The sequence below is a fragment of the Arachis ipaensis genome, chromosome B8, assembly GCF_059453495.1.
Source record: "Arachis ipaensis isolate K30076 ecotype BB chromosome B8, ASM5945349v1, whole genome shotgun sequence".
Classification (NCBI taxonomy): domain Eukaryota; kingdom Viridiplantae; phylum Streptophyta; class Magnoliopsida; order Fabales; family Fabaceae; genus Arachis; species Arachis ipaensis.
The window spans coordinates 105,737,970-105,755,757 of NC_142443.1; the positions used below are offsets into that span (position 1 = coordinate 105,737,970).

At 35.4% G+C, this 17,788-nt stretch overlaps 1 protein-coding gene across 2 annotated transcripts; it reads left to right on the forward strand.

The window, feature by feature from the left end:
- The first annotated feature begins 324 nt into the window (after positions 1-324).
- GA2 (Terpenoid cyclases/Protein prenyltransferases superfamily protein) lies at positions 325-6,544 on the forward strand. 2 transcript variants are annotated; one of them, XM_016315595.3, is made up of 14 exons: positions 325-623; positions 1,797-1,849; positions 1,922-2,207; positions 2,284-2,464; positions 2,754-2,971; positions 3,070-3,190; positions 3,385-3,482; positions 3,583-3,806; positions 3,909-4,021; positions 4,135-4,233; positions 4,533-4,748; positions 4,858-4,999; positions 5,623-5,868; positions 6,082-6,544. In XM_016315595.3, the coding sequence occupies exons 1-14, from the start codon at positions 572-574 to the stop codon at positions 6,430-6,432; spliced, it is 2,400 nt and encodes a 799-aa protein (XP_016171081.1). In that variant the 5' UTR covers positions 325-571; the 3' UTR covers positions 6,433-6,544. The 2 variants fall into 2 exon arrangements, with proteins under 2 accessions (XP_016171081.1, XP_088352954.1); XM_088496828.1 differs by lacking the exon at positions 325-623 and having other exon boundaries at positions 1,578-1,849.
- Positions 6,545-17,788: the final 11,244 nt, after the last annotated feature.

Sequence of the window (17,788 nt, forward strand, 5' to 3'; positions counted from 1 at the left end):
ACAATTAGAAATAGTTAAACCAAAATTTTTTGTTAAGCTCATCAATAAAAGATATATTAAAAATATCAAAAGCACTCTTGTTTTGCTATTTTATGTCTTAAATATATTTAATAATATAATAATAATTTTTTAAATTTTTTTATGCATTCATTATATTAAAAAAAATTAAAAAATAATTTTAACGATTTTTAATAAAATAATTTTTTAGAATATTCTTAAAATATATCCATAAAATAGAAAAATACTATATGAATAAAAGCAAAATAAAAACAAAAATAAAAGGCCGTTGCAGTTTTCCAAAGCATCCTTGAAACTTGTAATGATAAATCGTAATTCCTCGTAACTATATGTCAGTGCGTGCAGTCGTAGACTCGTAGCTGCTACTTTGTCCAATGACAGTCCATGCACTGCATTCCAACATACTTTACTTTTTCTTTTCTTTCCCCTGCCTTTGACTTTCTTCTTCTTCTTCTTCTTCTTCTTCACTTTGCTACTCTTTGCTCTTTGTTGATACAGCCACACTTACCATTCCCATTCCCATTCCCATTCCCATTTCAACTCCATTGCCACCATGTCTCTCTCCACCCACATCACTCCCCTCGTTTGCTCCTGTTCTACTTCAGGTCTCTTCCTTTTGATGGTTTTCGTTTTGTAATCCCTTTTTTATGAACGAATACTTGGGCGGCAGTTTCAAAAATGGCGTCTTTTCTATTGTTCTCATGGATTATGCATGTTTTTACTTTCTTGAATTTCGTTGCTTAATTAGGCGCATGGCAGTATTCTAATAAGTTGAATCCTTGGGACACTGATTTTATTGGATGGTTCTTATTTCTTTGTTTTGTGTTGTTGAAAGTGGAAGCGGAAGCGGAAGCGGAAGCTCTTGTCCTATTTTGTTTGGTTTGAAACTTAGGTTTTAGAAATTTGGTTTGTGCTTAAATCAATTTGTTTTCAATGATGATCGTATTTATCAACCGAGTCTTTTCGAGAAGCATGGTGGAGAAGAGGGATGAAACCCTAGATATTTTGCCACTCCTGCTGGTTCTGCCGCCGCATCGCTTCCCTCTATTCTGCTCTGTTTCTATTTCTGTTGTGCTTAACTACGCATGCCTCATGGTTGTTCTGCTCTTATGTTCTGATACATATTCATATTCACATTCAGTAATATTTTAATATGCATATAACGTTATTCTCCTACATGGTGTGCATATACTGAAACTTTCAAGACGAGTTCATTGCTTGGTTTGATCACTTTCAAAGTCAGTTAGGTACACACGTAGGTCATTTTTATGAGTTCAAATAGTTTCTATAGACTAGAAATGAGAATAAAATTGTCACATTGATTATCTAAACGACTATTTTGAGACACTAAAAATTTGCAGATCAAAATGGCTCACTCGTGTACCTACAAGGACCAAAGTGAGCATTAACTGGTGGAAAAAAATGGGTTTGGGTAATATGTAAGTTTATGATAATTAAAAGGTTGAAGCATCACATCTTGTGTAGCACAATTATGACGGGTTCTAGATATTATGTTTAAACCATTTTACACTTCAAATCTTTTATTCTTCAAACCCGTCCCTTTCCTTCTAAAACTTCAACTCGAAAATATATCTTTAGCGTTCTCTTGCTGCTCATATAACATTTAATTTTGTCTAGTTCTGGTCTCTGGTTAGTTGATTTAGAGTTTTCTCTAAGTCAGAATTATCATATGTTCTTGTTCTATATTCAAATGAAAAATGGTGCTTATCTATTATATTACTTCACTATTGGCTGGTATATGTCTTTGTGTTCAACAGATACTTTCATGACTGCATCAAAGGTAAAGAAGGAAAATCACAGAACAGCTTTGGTACGACATGCATAATCATTTTTTTTCCTTCGCTTTTTCTTTTTTCTCTCTGCTGACCAGGGGAAATTGCAGTGCCTAGAAGAGTCTAAAGAAAGAATCACAAAAATGTTCAACAAGGTTGAACTTTCTGTCTCTTCATACGACACAGCTTGGGTCGCAATGGTTCCATCGACAACTAATCCTGATGCACCATTGTTCCCTCAGTGCTTGAATTGGTTGTTGGATAATCAACTCTTTGATGGATCATGGGGTCTACCTAATCATGATCCGTCATTCATGAATGAATCTCTGCTGTCTACCTTAGCATGTGTCCTTGCATTAAAAAAATGGGGTATTGGTGAAGATCAAATTAACAAGGGTAAATATGATTTTCTCCTTGCTATTATTATCACTTGCTGTGATGTTATACAAATGAATTTTGATATTCTTTGCAGCTCTCCAATTTATCAACTCAAATATTGCCTCAATCAATGATGAGAAGCAGCAACCTCCCATTGGATTTGATTTACTTTTCCCTTCTTTGATTGAATATGGTCAAAATTTGGGAATTAATTTTTCTATCAGTGCAACAAGCTTGAAAGCAATCATTCATAAGAGAGATATAGAGCTTAGCAGGTAGTATTATGGTTCCTTTTAGCAAGATTATCAAACTCCTAACACTTTCTAGTTATGAATTGAGCTTTATGATTCAAGTTTGCTAAAAAGTCAAATAATTTAGGTAGACTCTCAAGTTTGATTATGAAGTCTTCTTGTATGCATTTCAAGATTGTGCTTTCTTGGAATTATTTCTGATTTTCAAGATCCTTTGATCAAATGCTAGCTTCTTAGTGCTAAGACTTTAGTCAAAAAATTTTTTATGAACTTTTGAGACTGACTAATTTAAGGATCATTTGTCTATATGTAGAGGAAATCAAAGCAATTCGGAAGGGTGGCGAGCATATCTTGCTTATGTTTCAGAGAGACTGCAGAAATCACAGGACTGGGAAGCAATATTGAAGTATCAAAGAATGAATGGATCTTTGTTTAATTCACCTGCTACGACCGCAGCTGCTTTTCATCAACTTAAGAACACCAACTGTCTTAACTATCTCAAATCTGTAGTAGAAAAGTTTGGGAATGCTGGTATATGGTTACAGAGCTGCTTTTGTTTTTGTTTTATTTTGAACTACTGTTGTCTGGCACATTAATTGGGATTTTTTGTTGTTTTAATAAATTTTCAGTTCCAACTATTTATCCTCTGGACATATATGCCCGGCTGTGTATGATTGACAATCTTGAAAGGTTGGGTGTAAGTCACCATTTCAAAGAGGAAATTCGAAGTGTATTGGATGAAACATACAGGTAATAAACCACTTTTGGTGCATGCAAATATCAAGGTCAAATACTAAATATATCTGTAACTAGAGAAGTGAAAAGGAAATTCTACATGTAGGCGAATAGGTGATCAAATTATAGAGAGCATTTTATTTAAAATATAGAGTTTTTCTATTTCATAGTTGAATTTCTTTATATAATTAAATTTGCGAAAAAAACAGATATTGGCAAGAGGGAGTGGAAGATATATTTTTAGATCCCACCACCTGTGCAATGGCATTCCGTATATTGCGTCTCAGTGGTTACGACGTATCTTCAGGTTTGATCAATTGAAAAAGTTAGGTAGCAAGGAGTTTTTCTTTTTTTTTTCTTAAGATTTAAATACCAAAGAGGCTATTAAGTATATTGTGTTTTTGCAGATCCATTTTATCAATATTCAGAAGATAAGTTTTCGGACTCCTTGAAAGGGTACTTGAAGGATGCTGGTGCTATTTTGGAGCTGTATAAGGCTTCTCAAGTGATTATACATCCAGATGAATCAATTTTAGTGAGACAAAATGCTTGGACAAGGCATCTTCTAAAGCAGCAATCATCGCATTATCAATTATATGCTGATAAACTTCGTCGTTTTGTTGACCGAGAGGTTCATTTCATGATCGTGCTCTAATCTTTCACAAAATTTAGCTACATATGTCTATGCATCTCACAATCATTCCTGAAAAATAAAATGTTTTTTGCTCTTTAGGCCAATGATGCTCTTTCTTTTCCATATTATGCAAACTTGGAGCGAATCTTAAACTTGAGATCGATGAAGCATTACAATGTAGAAGAAACAAGGATTTTAAAGTCATCGTATAGGTGGGATGAGTTTAGAAGTATTACAATCTTTCCCCTTCCCCAAGTTCCATGTCTTTGTATTTATTTTTTAATTTCTCCCTTTTCTGACTAGTTTTATGGTTATTATGGTCCAGGTCTGAAAATCTTGCAAACCAAGACTTTCTAAAGCTAGCAGCCGAAGACTTCAATATCTGCCAATCAATACAAAAAGAAGAGTTGAAACAACTCACAAGGTTTATCCCTTTTCTTCATAATTTTAAAAGTACACCTTGATGATTATGATCTATGATCTAGCTATAAATGATTAAAGATCATAAGCATAACTCAAGATTTAGTAATTGAAAACTATTAAGGATTTTTAAATGTATTGTCCTGCTGCTCGAAATCATTGAAGGTTGTGGTTCTATTGTTCATTGTATATCTATTTTGCTGGGTTTTGTCTAAATTTTATTAAAATGGATATTGTGCTCAAGCTTCAATTAATGGAGGCACATTTTGTGAAGTTTGATCTAACTGTACCCTGCATATGCAGGTGGGTTACAGAGAGCAAACTAGATAAACTTGAATTTGCAAGGCAGAAACTAGCCTATTGTTACTTTTCTGCTGCAGCTAATCTTTTTGCACCCGAACTTTCCGATGCTCGCATATCATGGGCAAAAAATGGTGTTCTCACAACAGTTGTTGATGATTTCTATGATGTTGGGAGCACTGAAGAGGAGCAAGTGAACCTTATTCAACTAATGGAAGAGTATAATCCTATTCTTTTAATTGAAAAACTGCTCCATCTATTGATTTCTGTTTGAACTCTTCCCAGTTTTTCTTCACAAACATTTTTTGTTGTCGAAATTGAACTGCAGGTGGGATGTAGATATCGAAACTGCTTGTTGTTCTGAGAATGTTAAGATAATATTTTGTTCACTTCGGAGCACAATTAAAGAGATTGGAGAAAGATCAGTCAAGTGGCAAGGGCGAAATGTAGAAGGCAGCGTTATTAAGATTGTGCGATGCTCCCTCATCTTTCTGGCTTTACATTTTTTCTATTCATTTGCTTGTGAATTCCCAATATTGACATATTTGCTGGATATGATTTGACCACTGTGCATCCCTCTACCCCTTGGAATATATGGTTGAACTTGTGAGTGTTAAGAGTGTTTCAAACCTAAAATGACTATGTTTTGCTTAAGCTACAAGTATTCAATTGTCTCACATTTTCCCTGATGCATTCTCATGTTGATTTCATAGATGAATCCTCTCTAGTATAGACCATTTTTTTTATTACTATTTCCTAAAAATATTGGGCTGATTATTAAGTTACATCACTCTAACTATTTTCTTGTCACCCTCCTTAGGAAATTATACACTTTTTAGGGCTTGTCTTGTACCCACTCTTATTAGTGCTAGCTTTTATTCATTGTGTTCTGCTTCAAATGGATCACCCTAGCATGATTCATGGTATTTGCATTTTAATCTTTTCTCATTGTTCATTTTATTTCATCTGTAGTTTTTTTTCTTGTTAGTGTAGTAGCTCATTAGTACTCAAACATGTGTTTTCAAAGTTATGTTCCTTCAACACATCTTTTCCCGAGTTCCAAATTGTCAAATTGGCTTTGTTTGCTTTGCAGTGGTTAAGCTTGATACGGTCTATGTTAACGGAAGCCAAGTGGTTGAAAACCAAGACTGTCCCAACACTAGATGAGTATATGCAAAATGCTTGGGTTTCATTTGCATTAGGTCCAATTGTCCTTCCGGCCCTCTTTCTCGTTGGTCCTAAGCTTTCAGGCAAGGCTGCCGAAGTTGAAGAATTGCATTGTTTATTCAACACAATGAGCACTTGCGGCCGTTTGTTAAACGATATTAACACTTTCGAGGTATGTACTTCATCACCAATCCCATCATTCCCTAATCTTAGGTTGGACGATTTAGATATTATTTTATGCTTTTGGAACATATTTAATATGTGCTCCAAGAACATCCTCAAACATTTAAAGACAATTGGTTGTGATTTTTCTTGGAGCACTTGTTAAATATGCTCCAAGAGCAAGCAGGTAGTTCTGACTAACGTGTTTTTGTGACTATTGTAGAGAGAATCGGCGGAAGGAAAGCTGAATGCACTCGGCTTGCGTCTCATCCATGGAAATGGAGCTATTACCATAGATGACGCCACTAAGGAGATGAAGGTTATCATCGAGGACAAGAGAAGAGAACTCTTGAGGTTAGTTTTGAAGGAAAAAGGAAGCACAGTTCCAAGAGACTGCAAGGAATTGTTTTGGAAAATGATCAAAGTGTTGCACCTGTTTTACCTGAAGGATGATGGATTTACTTCACTTGAGTTATATTCTACTGTAAATTCAGTGATTAATGAACCTGTTGTTCTTAGTGAGTTACTGAGAGATACTAATCAAAACCCTAAACCAATCTATCAAAGTGTGTAGTTATTAGAAAATGCCAATGTTCATTTGAGTATGTAGAATTCTCCCCGTACTGGAGCTGTAATTTCTCTTGAGTTAATAAAGTATAAAATAAGAATGGCATGTTCTTTTCTAACTACTATATTTTTTTTGTGCTTAGTTATTATTAATTGAATTCATTTTTTCTGGTTTACCAGCATTTTATTTGGTTTCTGGTCATGTTGTCATATTAGGGTAAGTTTTCATTTTTCTTTTTTAATTGTTCAACATTCTTAACGAACTGACATGTTATAATTTAACCTCAGAAGGTCTATATACTTCAAATCTGAAGCAAAAAGAATGTAAACTACAAAAGCATGAGTTAACATACATATTTTGACTAATTAAGGTAAAAGAATCTGAAACACACAAAAATAAGTCTCATGCTTTTTTGCTTTCCAGTTCGTGTCTATTTGTACTCATATCCTAATGTTATTTTACTTAATAAAACTTGAAGGCGAGATTTTTTTTTCTTAAATTGCCTAATAAACCATACATAGATTAGGTGCACAAACTGTCCTATTGTTTTCTTTCTCTTGGTTCCTTTGGGTTCTAATCTGTGGCTCATTTTTTTATACCGAGGAAATTGGTGTGTAACATATTATTATTATAGCAAGGTTAGAAAAGAATAAGAGAGATTTTGACAAGAATTAAAAGAAAGAAATAATTTTATTGAAAAAATTTTTAAGAAGAAAAGATATAATTATTAATTTTTTATTGTCAATTACATTTCTATTAAAATTAGTAGTATCAAAAAATATTTTAAATTTAATATTATCAAGAAAAAAAAATTATATAAGGACTAATTTGATTAATTTTTAAAATTTCAGGGATGAAAATGACTTACGTATGAATTTTCAAGGACTATTTTGATTATAAATAACTTTTTTACATGTCAAGTACCACGTGGCATGCCAGGTGTCACTGAGCTGACACGTCAATCAATCATCTTGTGACACGTCATCATCCAACTGACGGAAGGACTAACGTGACCAATCGTGTATCTTTCAGGAACGATTTCGATTAACTTTATCTTTCGAGGACCAAAATGGAGATTGAAGTATCTTTTAGAGACGATTTTGACTATTTACTTTTTTTTTTTAAATATAGAGTTAATTTTTTTAGACTGTCGTAAAGCAAATCAAACAATCAGATTCATTGAAGAGAGAGGAAGATAATGCAATTAGCGGGTCAGATTTGTCCATGACAAAACTTTTAAAAATTCAAGTACATAAATCAAAAGATGATTTATGATTTTAAAAAATAAAATTCTAAAAATATAAAAAATTCATAAATGCACATTTGACCCTAAAATGTTTTATTTTAAAAAAAAATATTATAAACACAAATGTGACTCGCATTTTTTTAATTGTCATTTATAATTTCGTGATACACCTCTTCTCATAATGCACTAAAACACATGCTGTTCTCTAATGTTAAAAGTAAAAAAGCACTAATCTTGGTCTAATTACCTTTAGCTTTGGTTACACTATTTGAAATTTTCATAAAATTTGTAGGTTTTGGGTAAAAGCTATAAGAATAGAATATGAATTTATAGGTTTTGGGTAAAAGCTTTGTACTTTGAGTAATTCTTTCAGAAATTATTTTTGTTATGGAAAGGAGAAGGGTGTTTTTGTCTAATATTGACAATAGGGGTATTTTGCTAATTTGTGGATCAAATCAATATGCGAGAGGTGTGTTACTAGAGTGTCGTCAGAGTGAGCTAGAGTTTGTCATTGTAAAACTTAGAATTTTCGAAAAATCTTATTGTGAACTAATTTTAATTTATTTATTCATTAAATATTTTAATTTCAGAAATTATTTTGTTAAAGTTAACTAAATCAAGTTTTGATAATTAAATTAGAAATTTTATCTAATTTTATAATTATTGGATAATTTTTATATTTAAATTATAAAATTTAGGAATCATAAAATAATAAGAATTTACATGATTTGATTAAATAATTGTGATTTAGAAATTAATACTTTAATTTTTATGAATAAAGAAAATTAATTATATTATCTATAGTTATCGAATTATAATTATTTATTTGAGAATAATTTATAAATTGATAATTAAATAGTACTTTTAATAAATATTAGTATTGGATTAAAACAGGTTTTTAATTATCCTACTACTCTTAATTTTATAAAATTGTTATATTACTCATATGAATTTTATCCTAATTCTAAATTCCCAAATAAACCCCAATTTAATCAAATTAAACTATAACTCCCACCTAATCTAACCTAACCACCGCCACTCCCTAACTCAAACTCAGCTCCATCCCTTGAGAAAAAAAAAAAAAGAAAGAAATGAAGGAAAGAAAGAGGGAAACGGGGAAGGGAAAAATCAGAGGGGGAGGAAGAGAACGCCGGAGAGGAGCCGCCGCCGCACTACTGCCGTGCTGCTCAGGACCGTGTCCCGCTCACTGCCACGCCGTGCTTAGTGTCGCCCTTGCCGTCACAGCCGTGTCATCGTTACGCACAAGAGGAGGAGAAGGGGAGCGACGAGGAGAAGAGGAAGGGATGACGTCGTGACTGGGCTCGCCGCCGTTGCGTTGCAGGAGCTTCCAGTTTTGTTGCCGCCGTTCGCGCTGTCACCTTCAGCCCGCGCTGTCGCCGTTCGCGAAGAGGGAAAGAGAAGGAGAGAGCTTGGGATCAGAGGAGAGAGAGGGGAGACCCGTGCTCAGCCACTGCCGCGCCTCTGCCGCCGAGAAACTCCGCTGCCGCCACTGAGATTCACCATCGTCACCGTCGAAGAAGCTTCAGCCGCCACCGTCGATTGTCACTGGGGAACAACTGCCGTGCCTCTGGTCGCCAGAATCACGGACTGAAAAGAAGGGAGCTGCCTCTCCTATTGCTGCTGCTTTGTTCTTTTATCGTAAGTGGTCTCTGTTTCCAGTTCCATTGAATTCATTTCTGTTTTCGATTCCATTGAGTTTGAATTCTCTATTTTGCTGTAACCATGGTCACTGTTGTTGGAATTACTGACGCCACTCTCGGTGCTGATTGGATTAACCACCATAGCTATTCTGCATCACCTTCACTTTCCATTATTTCTGTCAGGTTCCGTTCTTGCCGGTGATGGCCGTTGGATTTGCAATAGCTCCAACTTTTATTTCCCTCTTGATTCGGTGAGTTTTTCTTGTTTCAAAACTCTCGCTGTTAGCGATTCGTTATAATTTATTGAGGATTTTGCAACGTTAACATTTTAGGGTTGAGTTACTATTGTGTATGGTGCTTCTATGGCTGTCACTGCTACGAAAAATGGTCGGATTCGATGTCGTTGAATTTGGGCAAAGAGAAAAGGATTTTTAGTCGCTTTTGGCTTTGTGGATTTTGACTAATTGAGGTAGGGGTTTCTTATAAAATTTATTTACATTACAGAGTTGTTATAAATAGATATTCAGGTGAAAAATATATTTCTATGAGTATGCTTGTCTTATGAATGTGGTTGTTTGCTGGATTGAAATACTAATTGTTGAGAGGTGTGTGGTTGAAGATGAAAACTTGATTTGTAAAGTCATCTGGTTGAATATTATGAAAGATATTTTTTCTTGATTTTGGAGTTAAGTTAATAATGTAAATGAATCGGTTTTGAGAATGATTTGAGATATGAAATGAAATGATTTTGAAAACGGTTTGATTCTATAAATGATTTAATATTAGAATTGATTTGACTTTGAAAGAGATTTATTGATGGGATTGGTTCGATTGGAAAATAATTTGATAATAAAGTTGGTTGAATTTTGGAAAATGATTGAGATTTGGAAATGGTTGAGGAATGTTTGGATGGGACCCAGAAAGGGTGGCAGAGTCCAAGTTTTAGAGGAGATACTGTCGAAATTTTATAAAATTGGAAGTTTCATTTGAAGTAATTATTTAAAAATATTTGTTTTTAAACATTATATGTTTTAAGATTGATTTATAATGAATGGAATGGAAAGAAGGATGATGAGGATTTTCTTTGAAATATGGTTTTTTGAATAAATTTAGAAACGAGATATGGATTTATGAATGATGATGATGTTGAGAATGTTGAGAATATTGGGATATGGATTGAGAATGTTGAGATATGATCTTTGAATTATTCATATGACTTATAAATTTGAATTATCTGAGACACAAGTTTCTCCGGGTAGACGCAGTGGCTTGCCACCACTTGCTCCAGGTTGAGATTCGATACTCTATTGACCCTACGTCGTAAGGGTGACGAGCGGCGGAAGTTAGACCAATTAAGAGATTATAATATAATAGAACAGCGTTGCGAGTATAGCTTTTAACCAGCAAAAATCCGCCTCATCAATTTAGAAAGGTTGTCACAAAAAGTTTAGAATAAAAAATACTGGGAGTGTAAGTCTCAGGTCATCTCCCAACGAGTTGCGAGAAAGGATGCTATTTTATTAATTAGGAATTTCCACGAGGGTTTGAGAGTTGAATAATGAGCAATTAAATAATTGTAAATTAAATCAATAAAAACTAAGAATGATTATTAATATTCTAGATAAAAAGCCTTGACTGGGGGAATGATTAATTGGAAGTTCTATCCTTGTTGGGATCTCTTAAGTGTAGTATTAAAAAGGTTGTTGTTTTCACTTAGTTAACCCTTACTAAATAAAGGAAAGTCAAGTGATTGAGCTAACTCTTATTCGCAAATCCTAGTCCTCTCCCTTGGGAAGGTCTAGCGTTAGTAAATACAGAACTAGCCAACAACTTCCAATTTAATCAACACCTAAGCCTTCCAACTCAAGTGTCTCCTCCTAATCAACCCCCATGTCAAGTATGGAGTCTACTCCATTGACATGAATATAACGCTCATAAAAATATAAGAAGAAGACATGATAATTTAAATAAAATAGGATCTCAAAATTAATTAAAAGTAAAAGTGATCCTTTGCATTAACAATTCATGAAAATAATCCACTTACTACTTTAAACAAGAATTAAAAATATGAAATAAATAAAAGAGTAAGTAAGGAAACAAACTAGAATAGTATCTTCAACGGAGGTAATGACTCTTCAATATCCAAAAGCAAAAGCAATAAACTGGGAATGTAAAGAGAACCTAGAGGAAGAGTAATCCTCTCTAAATCTAAAAACCTAAAACTATCCTAATGAGAATATGTGAATGTATCTCTGTGTGTAAAGTTGTGTGTTGAGTCTCTGCATGTTCTCTGGCTTTATTCTGTGTTTTTGGGCCGAAAATTGGGTCAAAACGCGGCCCGAAATCGCCCCAGCGTTTTCTGTTAATTCTACAAATCGCGCAGGTCACGCGTACGCATCGTCCATGCGTTCGCGTCATTCAGCGATTTTTCTTGTCACGCGAACGTGTTCTCCACGCGTTTGCGTCATTTGTGCGAACTCCAATCCACGCGTACGCGTCAGGCACGCGCACGCGTCGCTGCAATTTTCTCCATTCCGTGCGCTCGCGTGAGCCATGCGCGCGGGTCGGTGTTCGCTGGTCATCTCCTTAGTTTCTTGTGTTTCTTCCATTTTTGCAAGCTTCCTCTCTATTCTCTAAGCCATTCCTGCCCTATAAAGCCTGAAACACTTATCACATGGATGATGGCATCGAATGGTATAAAGGAGAATTAAAATGTACTAATTAAAGATCTCTAGGAAGCAAGTTTTCAATCATAAAACAATACTAGGAAGGGATTATAAAATCATGCAAATCATATGAATAAGTAGGTAAAGGCTTGATGAAACCACTCAATTAAACACAAGATAAACCATAAAATAGTGGTTTATCAACCTCCCCATACTTAAACATTAGCATGTCTTCATGCTTAGCTTAAGGAGATAAAATAAATGAGTAGGGAAAAAGTAAGACTCATGCAATACAATGCAACCTATGTATATGAATGCAACTATATGATTTTGTCTACTTGGTTAAAAATAACTAAGTTCTTTAAGACAAATATAAATCAAATATCACTAATTAAAATTCATACAGTAAAAGCAAGTAAACCTGTAAGAAGACAGCTCATGAAAGCAGGGAACATAGAATTAAGCATTGAACCCTCACTGATGGTATATATGCACTCTAGTCACTCTAATGTATAGGGTAATCACTCTACTCTTCTGTAATCATGCTTTCTAAACCTTGTTCTTCACCTAACCAATCAACAAGTATTTAATGTACCAATGCAAACATCATGAGGTCTTTTCAAGGTTGTAATGGGGCCAAGGCAAAGGTGAGGGTATATATATGGCTAAGTGAGCTATAAATTGAATCCTTGATTATCCTAAGCTTTCACCTAACATACATACTATATTTTCTTCTTGAATCATCCTTAACTACCCAAATTTTTTTCCACTTTTGTTTTACATACTCATGCATAAACTTTTCTCTTAACTTGTATCACATATGCATTGATTTTTTTTATTAAACTTAACTTAGCATTGGGGTAATTTTGTCCCCTTATTCAATTTATTTAATTACTTAATTACTTGAGTTTTTTTTTTTTTTTTGCAGCATAAAAATGACATTGCCAATGCACATGGATTTTTAATTTTATGGTCTCACATAAGTAGGTACCCAAATTTCTAATATTTTATCATGACACATTCAATTTGGGGTATTACTTATTTTTCTGCTTAAGACTAGTAATGTGGTAAAATATAGAACAATTGGGATTAAAAGGCTCAAAGTGGCTAACAAAGGTAAATGGAAGGGTAGGCTATTTGGGATAAGTGAGCTAATAAAATAATGGCCTCAATCATATGCATGCATGTGACACATTAAACATTAGACATATAGGATGGAACAAAATATAGATCACAATCATAGAGAAGTAAACACACAGGAATAAAGTTTTATGGTTAAATATTGTAACCATGTCATTAGGCTCAAGTCTCACAGGTTGTGTGTTCTAGCCTTTAACTTTGTTCCAAATACAACTTCCAAACAAGTTTAACACAAGAGTTTTGATTTAAATTAGTGAAATTTTTTTTTCAAAAATGGGGTCTTAAAAAGAAACTTATTATTTTCTAGTCAAATAGAACATGCATGCAAATAACATATTACTATGCAATTTTATTCTATCCTAAACAAAAGAAAAATTAAATTAACTAAATATCCTATTCTATTGGTTCTAAGAAAGAAAAATTACCTCCGGAAGTCAGGTACTGACCGACCTCCCCACACTTAAAGCTTGGCACTGTCCTCGGTGCCGTCAGTCAGGAACAAAGGGGGCTGGTAGTAGCATCTCCACAATCGGGACCACATGGCTCCCTGTGCTGAAGTGGAGTCCAGAGTGTCTGGGTCTTCTTTAGGTGGGTGGTTACCAACAAGTAGCTCCTTAAGGTATGTAAATCTGCGCTTGTTACGGCGCTTTCTTCGCTTTCCTTTCCGGTCAAGCCGGTCTAATTTCTCAAGTATCTGATGGAGCAGTTGGTAGGAGAAGGGATACTTCTGTTGGTTCTGTGCTCTGGTTGATAGTGGCTGCTGGAGGTCTGATATACTTCCCGTTAGGGACGTATTGATCATCTCGTGGAATCATGGCCTTGGTGTCCCCAGCTCTGTAGGAGACTTCGGTTACTGAGACTAGATCTAAAACCAAGGCGGGAAAAGGTAGGTTGCTCACAATCTGTACGTGTCCTATAGCATGCCGAATGTGTCTTGGTAAATTGAGGTGCTGGTCTGTAAGGATACACCAGAGTAGAACAGCCATGTCTGCAGTGAAGAAGGACTCATGAGTGCTCGAAAAGACGTAATGGGACATGATTTGTGCCCATACTCGAGCCTCCAAGGTGAGTGTTGAAGCCAATATGCACTTAGGTCGAGATCGATGGTATCCATAGATCCATTTGCTGCCAGGTTGTGCTATAACTCTGAGAACTGCTTCCCAGTCAAATTGGTATGTCTGGCATCTGAATGAGGCTTCTTGGAATGCGTCCAATCCTTCTGGAGCAGGGGGAAGATCTAAAGCTCGCTAAATGGCCTCTTCTATTATGGGAACTTGCTTCTGACGGACATAGACAGACTGCATGGTTGGCATGTGAAAATTGGAGTAGAATTCAACTACCCATGAAAGGTTAACATGTCGTGGCTGTCTCCGTAGGAATCCCCAATGTCTTCATTCAATTCACGGCTCAACGAATTCAATAATGTTGGTCGGAAGGATGAGAAGGTGCTCATTGTTATAGTTTTTCTCAGCCAGGATTGGGAACATCTGCTCACAGTAGCAGTTAGTAAATGATGAGCGACTCCAAGGGTGTATTGGTAAAGATTTTCCTCAATAAAATTGCGTTGCAAGTATAGCTCTACCAACAACAATCCTCGGGTATCAAATTTAGAAGAGGGATTTGGTTGTCACAAGTTCAACCTCAATAGAAATAACCAAAGTATTCAAACCTCGGGTCGTCTCACAAGGAATGGGCAAACATGTGCTTCAACATTGGTTAGAAATCCGGGGTTGTAAGTTATGAGCAAGAAAATAGATGGGAATCTTAACAAGCAAGTAATCTTAAATTGCAAGAAACTAATTCAAATAACTAAGCAAGATATGAGCAATTCCAAACTAACGAATAACATCCAATATGATTCTATTCTAAACTAAACAAGTAACTATATCTAAGACAAGTAATTGAGAATTTTGGTTTTCAAATATGAATAATAAAAGCAACTCTTGGCTAGGCATGAAAATTGGGGTCACCATCCTTGTCTAATAACCATATCTTGACAATTATGAGGAACCAAAATCATTAAGTCTACTTCTATACTTGAAGTACGTCAAATGGTTTGGTCAACATCAACCCATAAGTTCTAACCTCACTATTAATTAACTTAATAGAAGGTTAGCGTCAATGGCTATCAAATTGACCACTAAGGGCTCCCAAATCATCAAATCCATTAGACCCAATGACTCAAGTTTACCCAATTCCCTTAGCCTAGGCCAAGAGTAAAGAGAACTACTCCATAATCAAAGTAAACATTTCATTAAACACATGGTAAGCATTAACAAAAGACATGTTCAAAATAGCAATTAAATTGAAATCAACAAGTACCCACTAACAATTATCAACATACAATCATTCAAACAACACAATTAAACATAGAAATCATCAATGTAACATCAACAAGTCAAGATTCACAACATTCATGAAATGGGTATAAAATGACAATTGACAAGAATTCATAAAACTATCACAAGATCTAAGTAAAATTATACTAAGGAATTCAAATTGAACAATTAAAACTAGTAATTAACAAGATCCAATTCACAATTCAACAAGGGAAGATCAAATTAAAACTAGATCTAGAGAGGAACAAGGGTTTCTCTCTCTAGAAGAACAAAGAACAAAAAACTAGCTAAAATTGTGTCTTAGTGTAAAATGATTCATCCCCCCTTTTCCCCTAGCATCCTTGGGTCTTTTCCATACAGAAACAGCTTGAAATTAGGCCTGATAAGCCTCAAAAATTGCCAGGCACAATTTCGTTTAATGAGGTCACGTGCAGCTTCCCACGCATGCGCGCCTTGCGTGCGTGCGCGCCGGTTGCTTTCGTGATCCATGCGTGCGCGCCAAGTGCGCGTGCGCATTGATAGGAATCTTCTGATTTGCGCGAATGCGTCCATCCTTGTGCGCCGCTTCCAGCCAACCTCATCCACGCGTGCGCGTGGAGTGCGCGGGCGCGCCAATGCTGCTTTTTCCAAAATTTCAATTCTTCATGTTCCTCTCTTTTGTACATGCTTTCTTCCTCTCTTCTAGGCTATTCCTACCCTATAATTCCTGAAATCACTCAACAAATACATCACAGCATCGAATGGCAATAGAAGAGGATTAAAATATGACAATTTTAAGGAAAAATAAGCATATTTTTCATCATGGAGTAATATTAGGAAGTGAACACAAAACCATGAATTTCTTGTGAATAAGTGTGAGAAATATTGACAAAACCCCCTAAATCCTACACAATATAAATCACAAAATTGGGGTTTATCAGTAAACCGCGCAGTGTCCTTTGCTGGAAAAGCTTTCTCCTTTTCATCGACCTTGATGATCCTCTTGATTCGCTTTGTTGAGGGCTTTACTGCTGTTGAAGATGGCTCTGCGGCTATTGTTCTTTTAATTCCTTTCCTTGCTGGTGGTTTGGGAGTAGCTTTCTCTTTACCCTTCCTGGTGGCCATCCTAAAAAAAGGAAAAGGAAAGTAACTTTTAAAGCTTTAAGGGTTAGAGCGAGGAAGAGGAAGGTATAAGTGATAATCAATGCACAGTAAAGGAGGATGTCGTTATCACATGGTCATGACTACATGTGAAAAGTTCATCAATGGAAATATAGCAAGTGCATTTGATGGCTATTTAATCCAACATGTTTATTGGCATGCCGACAAAGGCATGAGTAGTATAGATCAAGCATTAAATGTCCAAGTTAGATTATCAACTCTTTCAAACTAACAATCTGTTTGTATTAACAATTATATTTAATCAATAAAATGTGAAAGGGGTTTTGTGAAAAACAGGCATTAGAGTAGTAGAATAGAGTAATATAAAAATAATGCACAATGCCATACGGGCTTTTTCACAAACACATAGCATGCATGGTGAATATGTTATTGAAAGTATTAAATTGAACATGCAAGCAACCCTTGAAGAAGTAATATAAATTGTCAAACAATTCCACAATAACTCACAAGAAAAATATAAAAGAAAATAATTACCCAATTAAATTTCTAACACCAATTAAAGGAATAAAGAGAAAAGAAAGAAAAAGAAAATATAGATAATGAAAGTGAAAAGAAAGAAAAAAAAGAAGAAAACATTAATAAAAATAATAAAGAAAAAGTAAAAAGTAAAGAAAGAAAGAAAAGAACCTTGATAATGGATGTAAAAAATAAGGAAGGGAGAAAGTAAAGAGTGAGAAAGAATAAAGAAGGAAGAAGAGAGAAGAAAGAAATAAGGGAAAGAAAAAATTAAGATTTGGGGAAGAAAAGATAAGATAGTTGACGCTGATCTGCATAAACTGTGTGTCGCATGTGACGCGGACGCGTGGAGCACGCGATCGCGTGGTGTGTGATAAGTTCAGAGGATGCGGACGCGTGGGTCACGCGATCGCGTGACCTGATTTGTGCTATTGGCGCGAGTGCAGCCTCGCGTACGCATAACTCTCTGTTTTATACACATTTTGCCAAAAAATTTGGGTGACGCGGGCGCGTGGGTGACACGATCACGTGAATGGCCATATTTTGAAAAATGACATGGACACGTGGGGCACGCGTTCGCATGATAGGGCTTGTGCTTCCAGCACCATTCCATCCCCACTCCATCATAACTTTCTGCCATATACCCATTTACGTCAAGTTTGCAGGGCCACGCGTGCGCGTGGGTGACACGCA

Bases quoted from the DNA above. Each gene is read 5' to 3' on its own strand.
- GA2 (XM_088496828.1), top strand. From the start codon at position 1,709: ATGTTCTTGTTCTATATTCAAATGAAAAATGGTGCTTATCTATTATAT. The intron at 1,850-1,921 runs GTACGACATGCA...GGGAAATTGCAG, and splicing joins AAAATCACAGAACAGCTTTG to TGCCTAGAAGAGTCTAAAGA. The intron at 2,972-3,069 runs GTATATGGTTAC...ATAAATTTTCAG, and splicing joins AGAAAAGTTTGGGAATGCTG to TTCCAACTATTTATCCTCTG.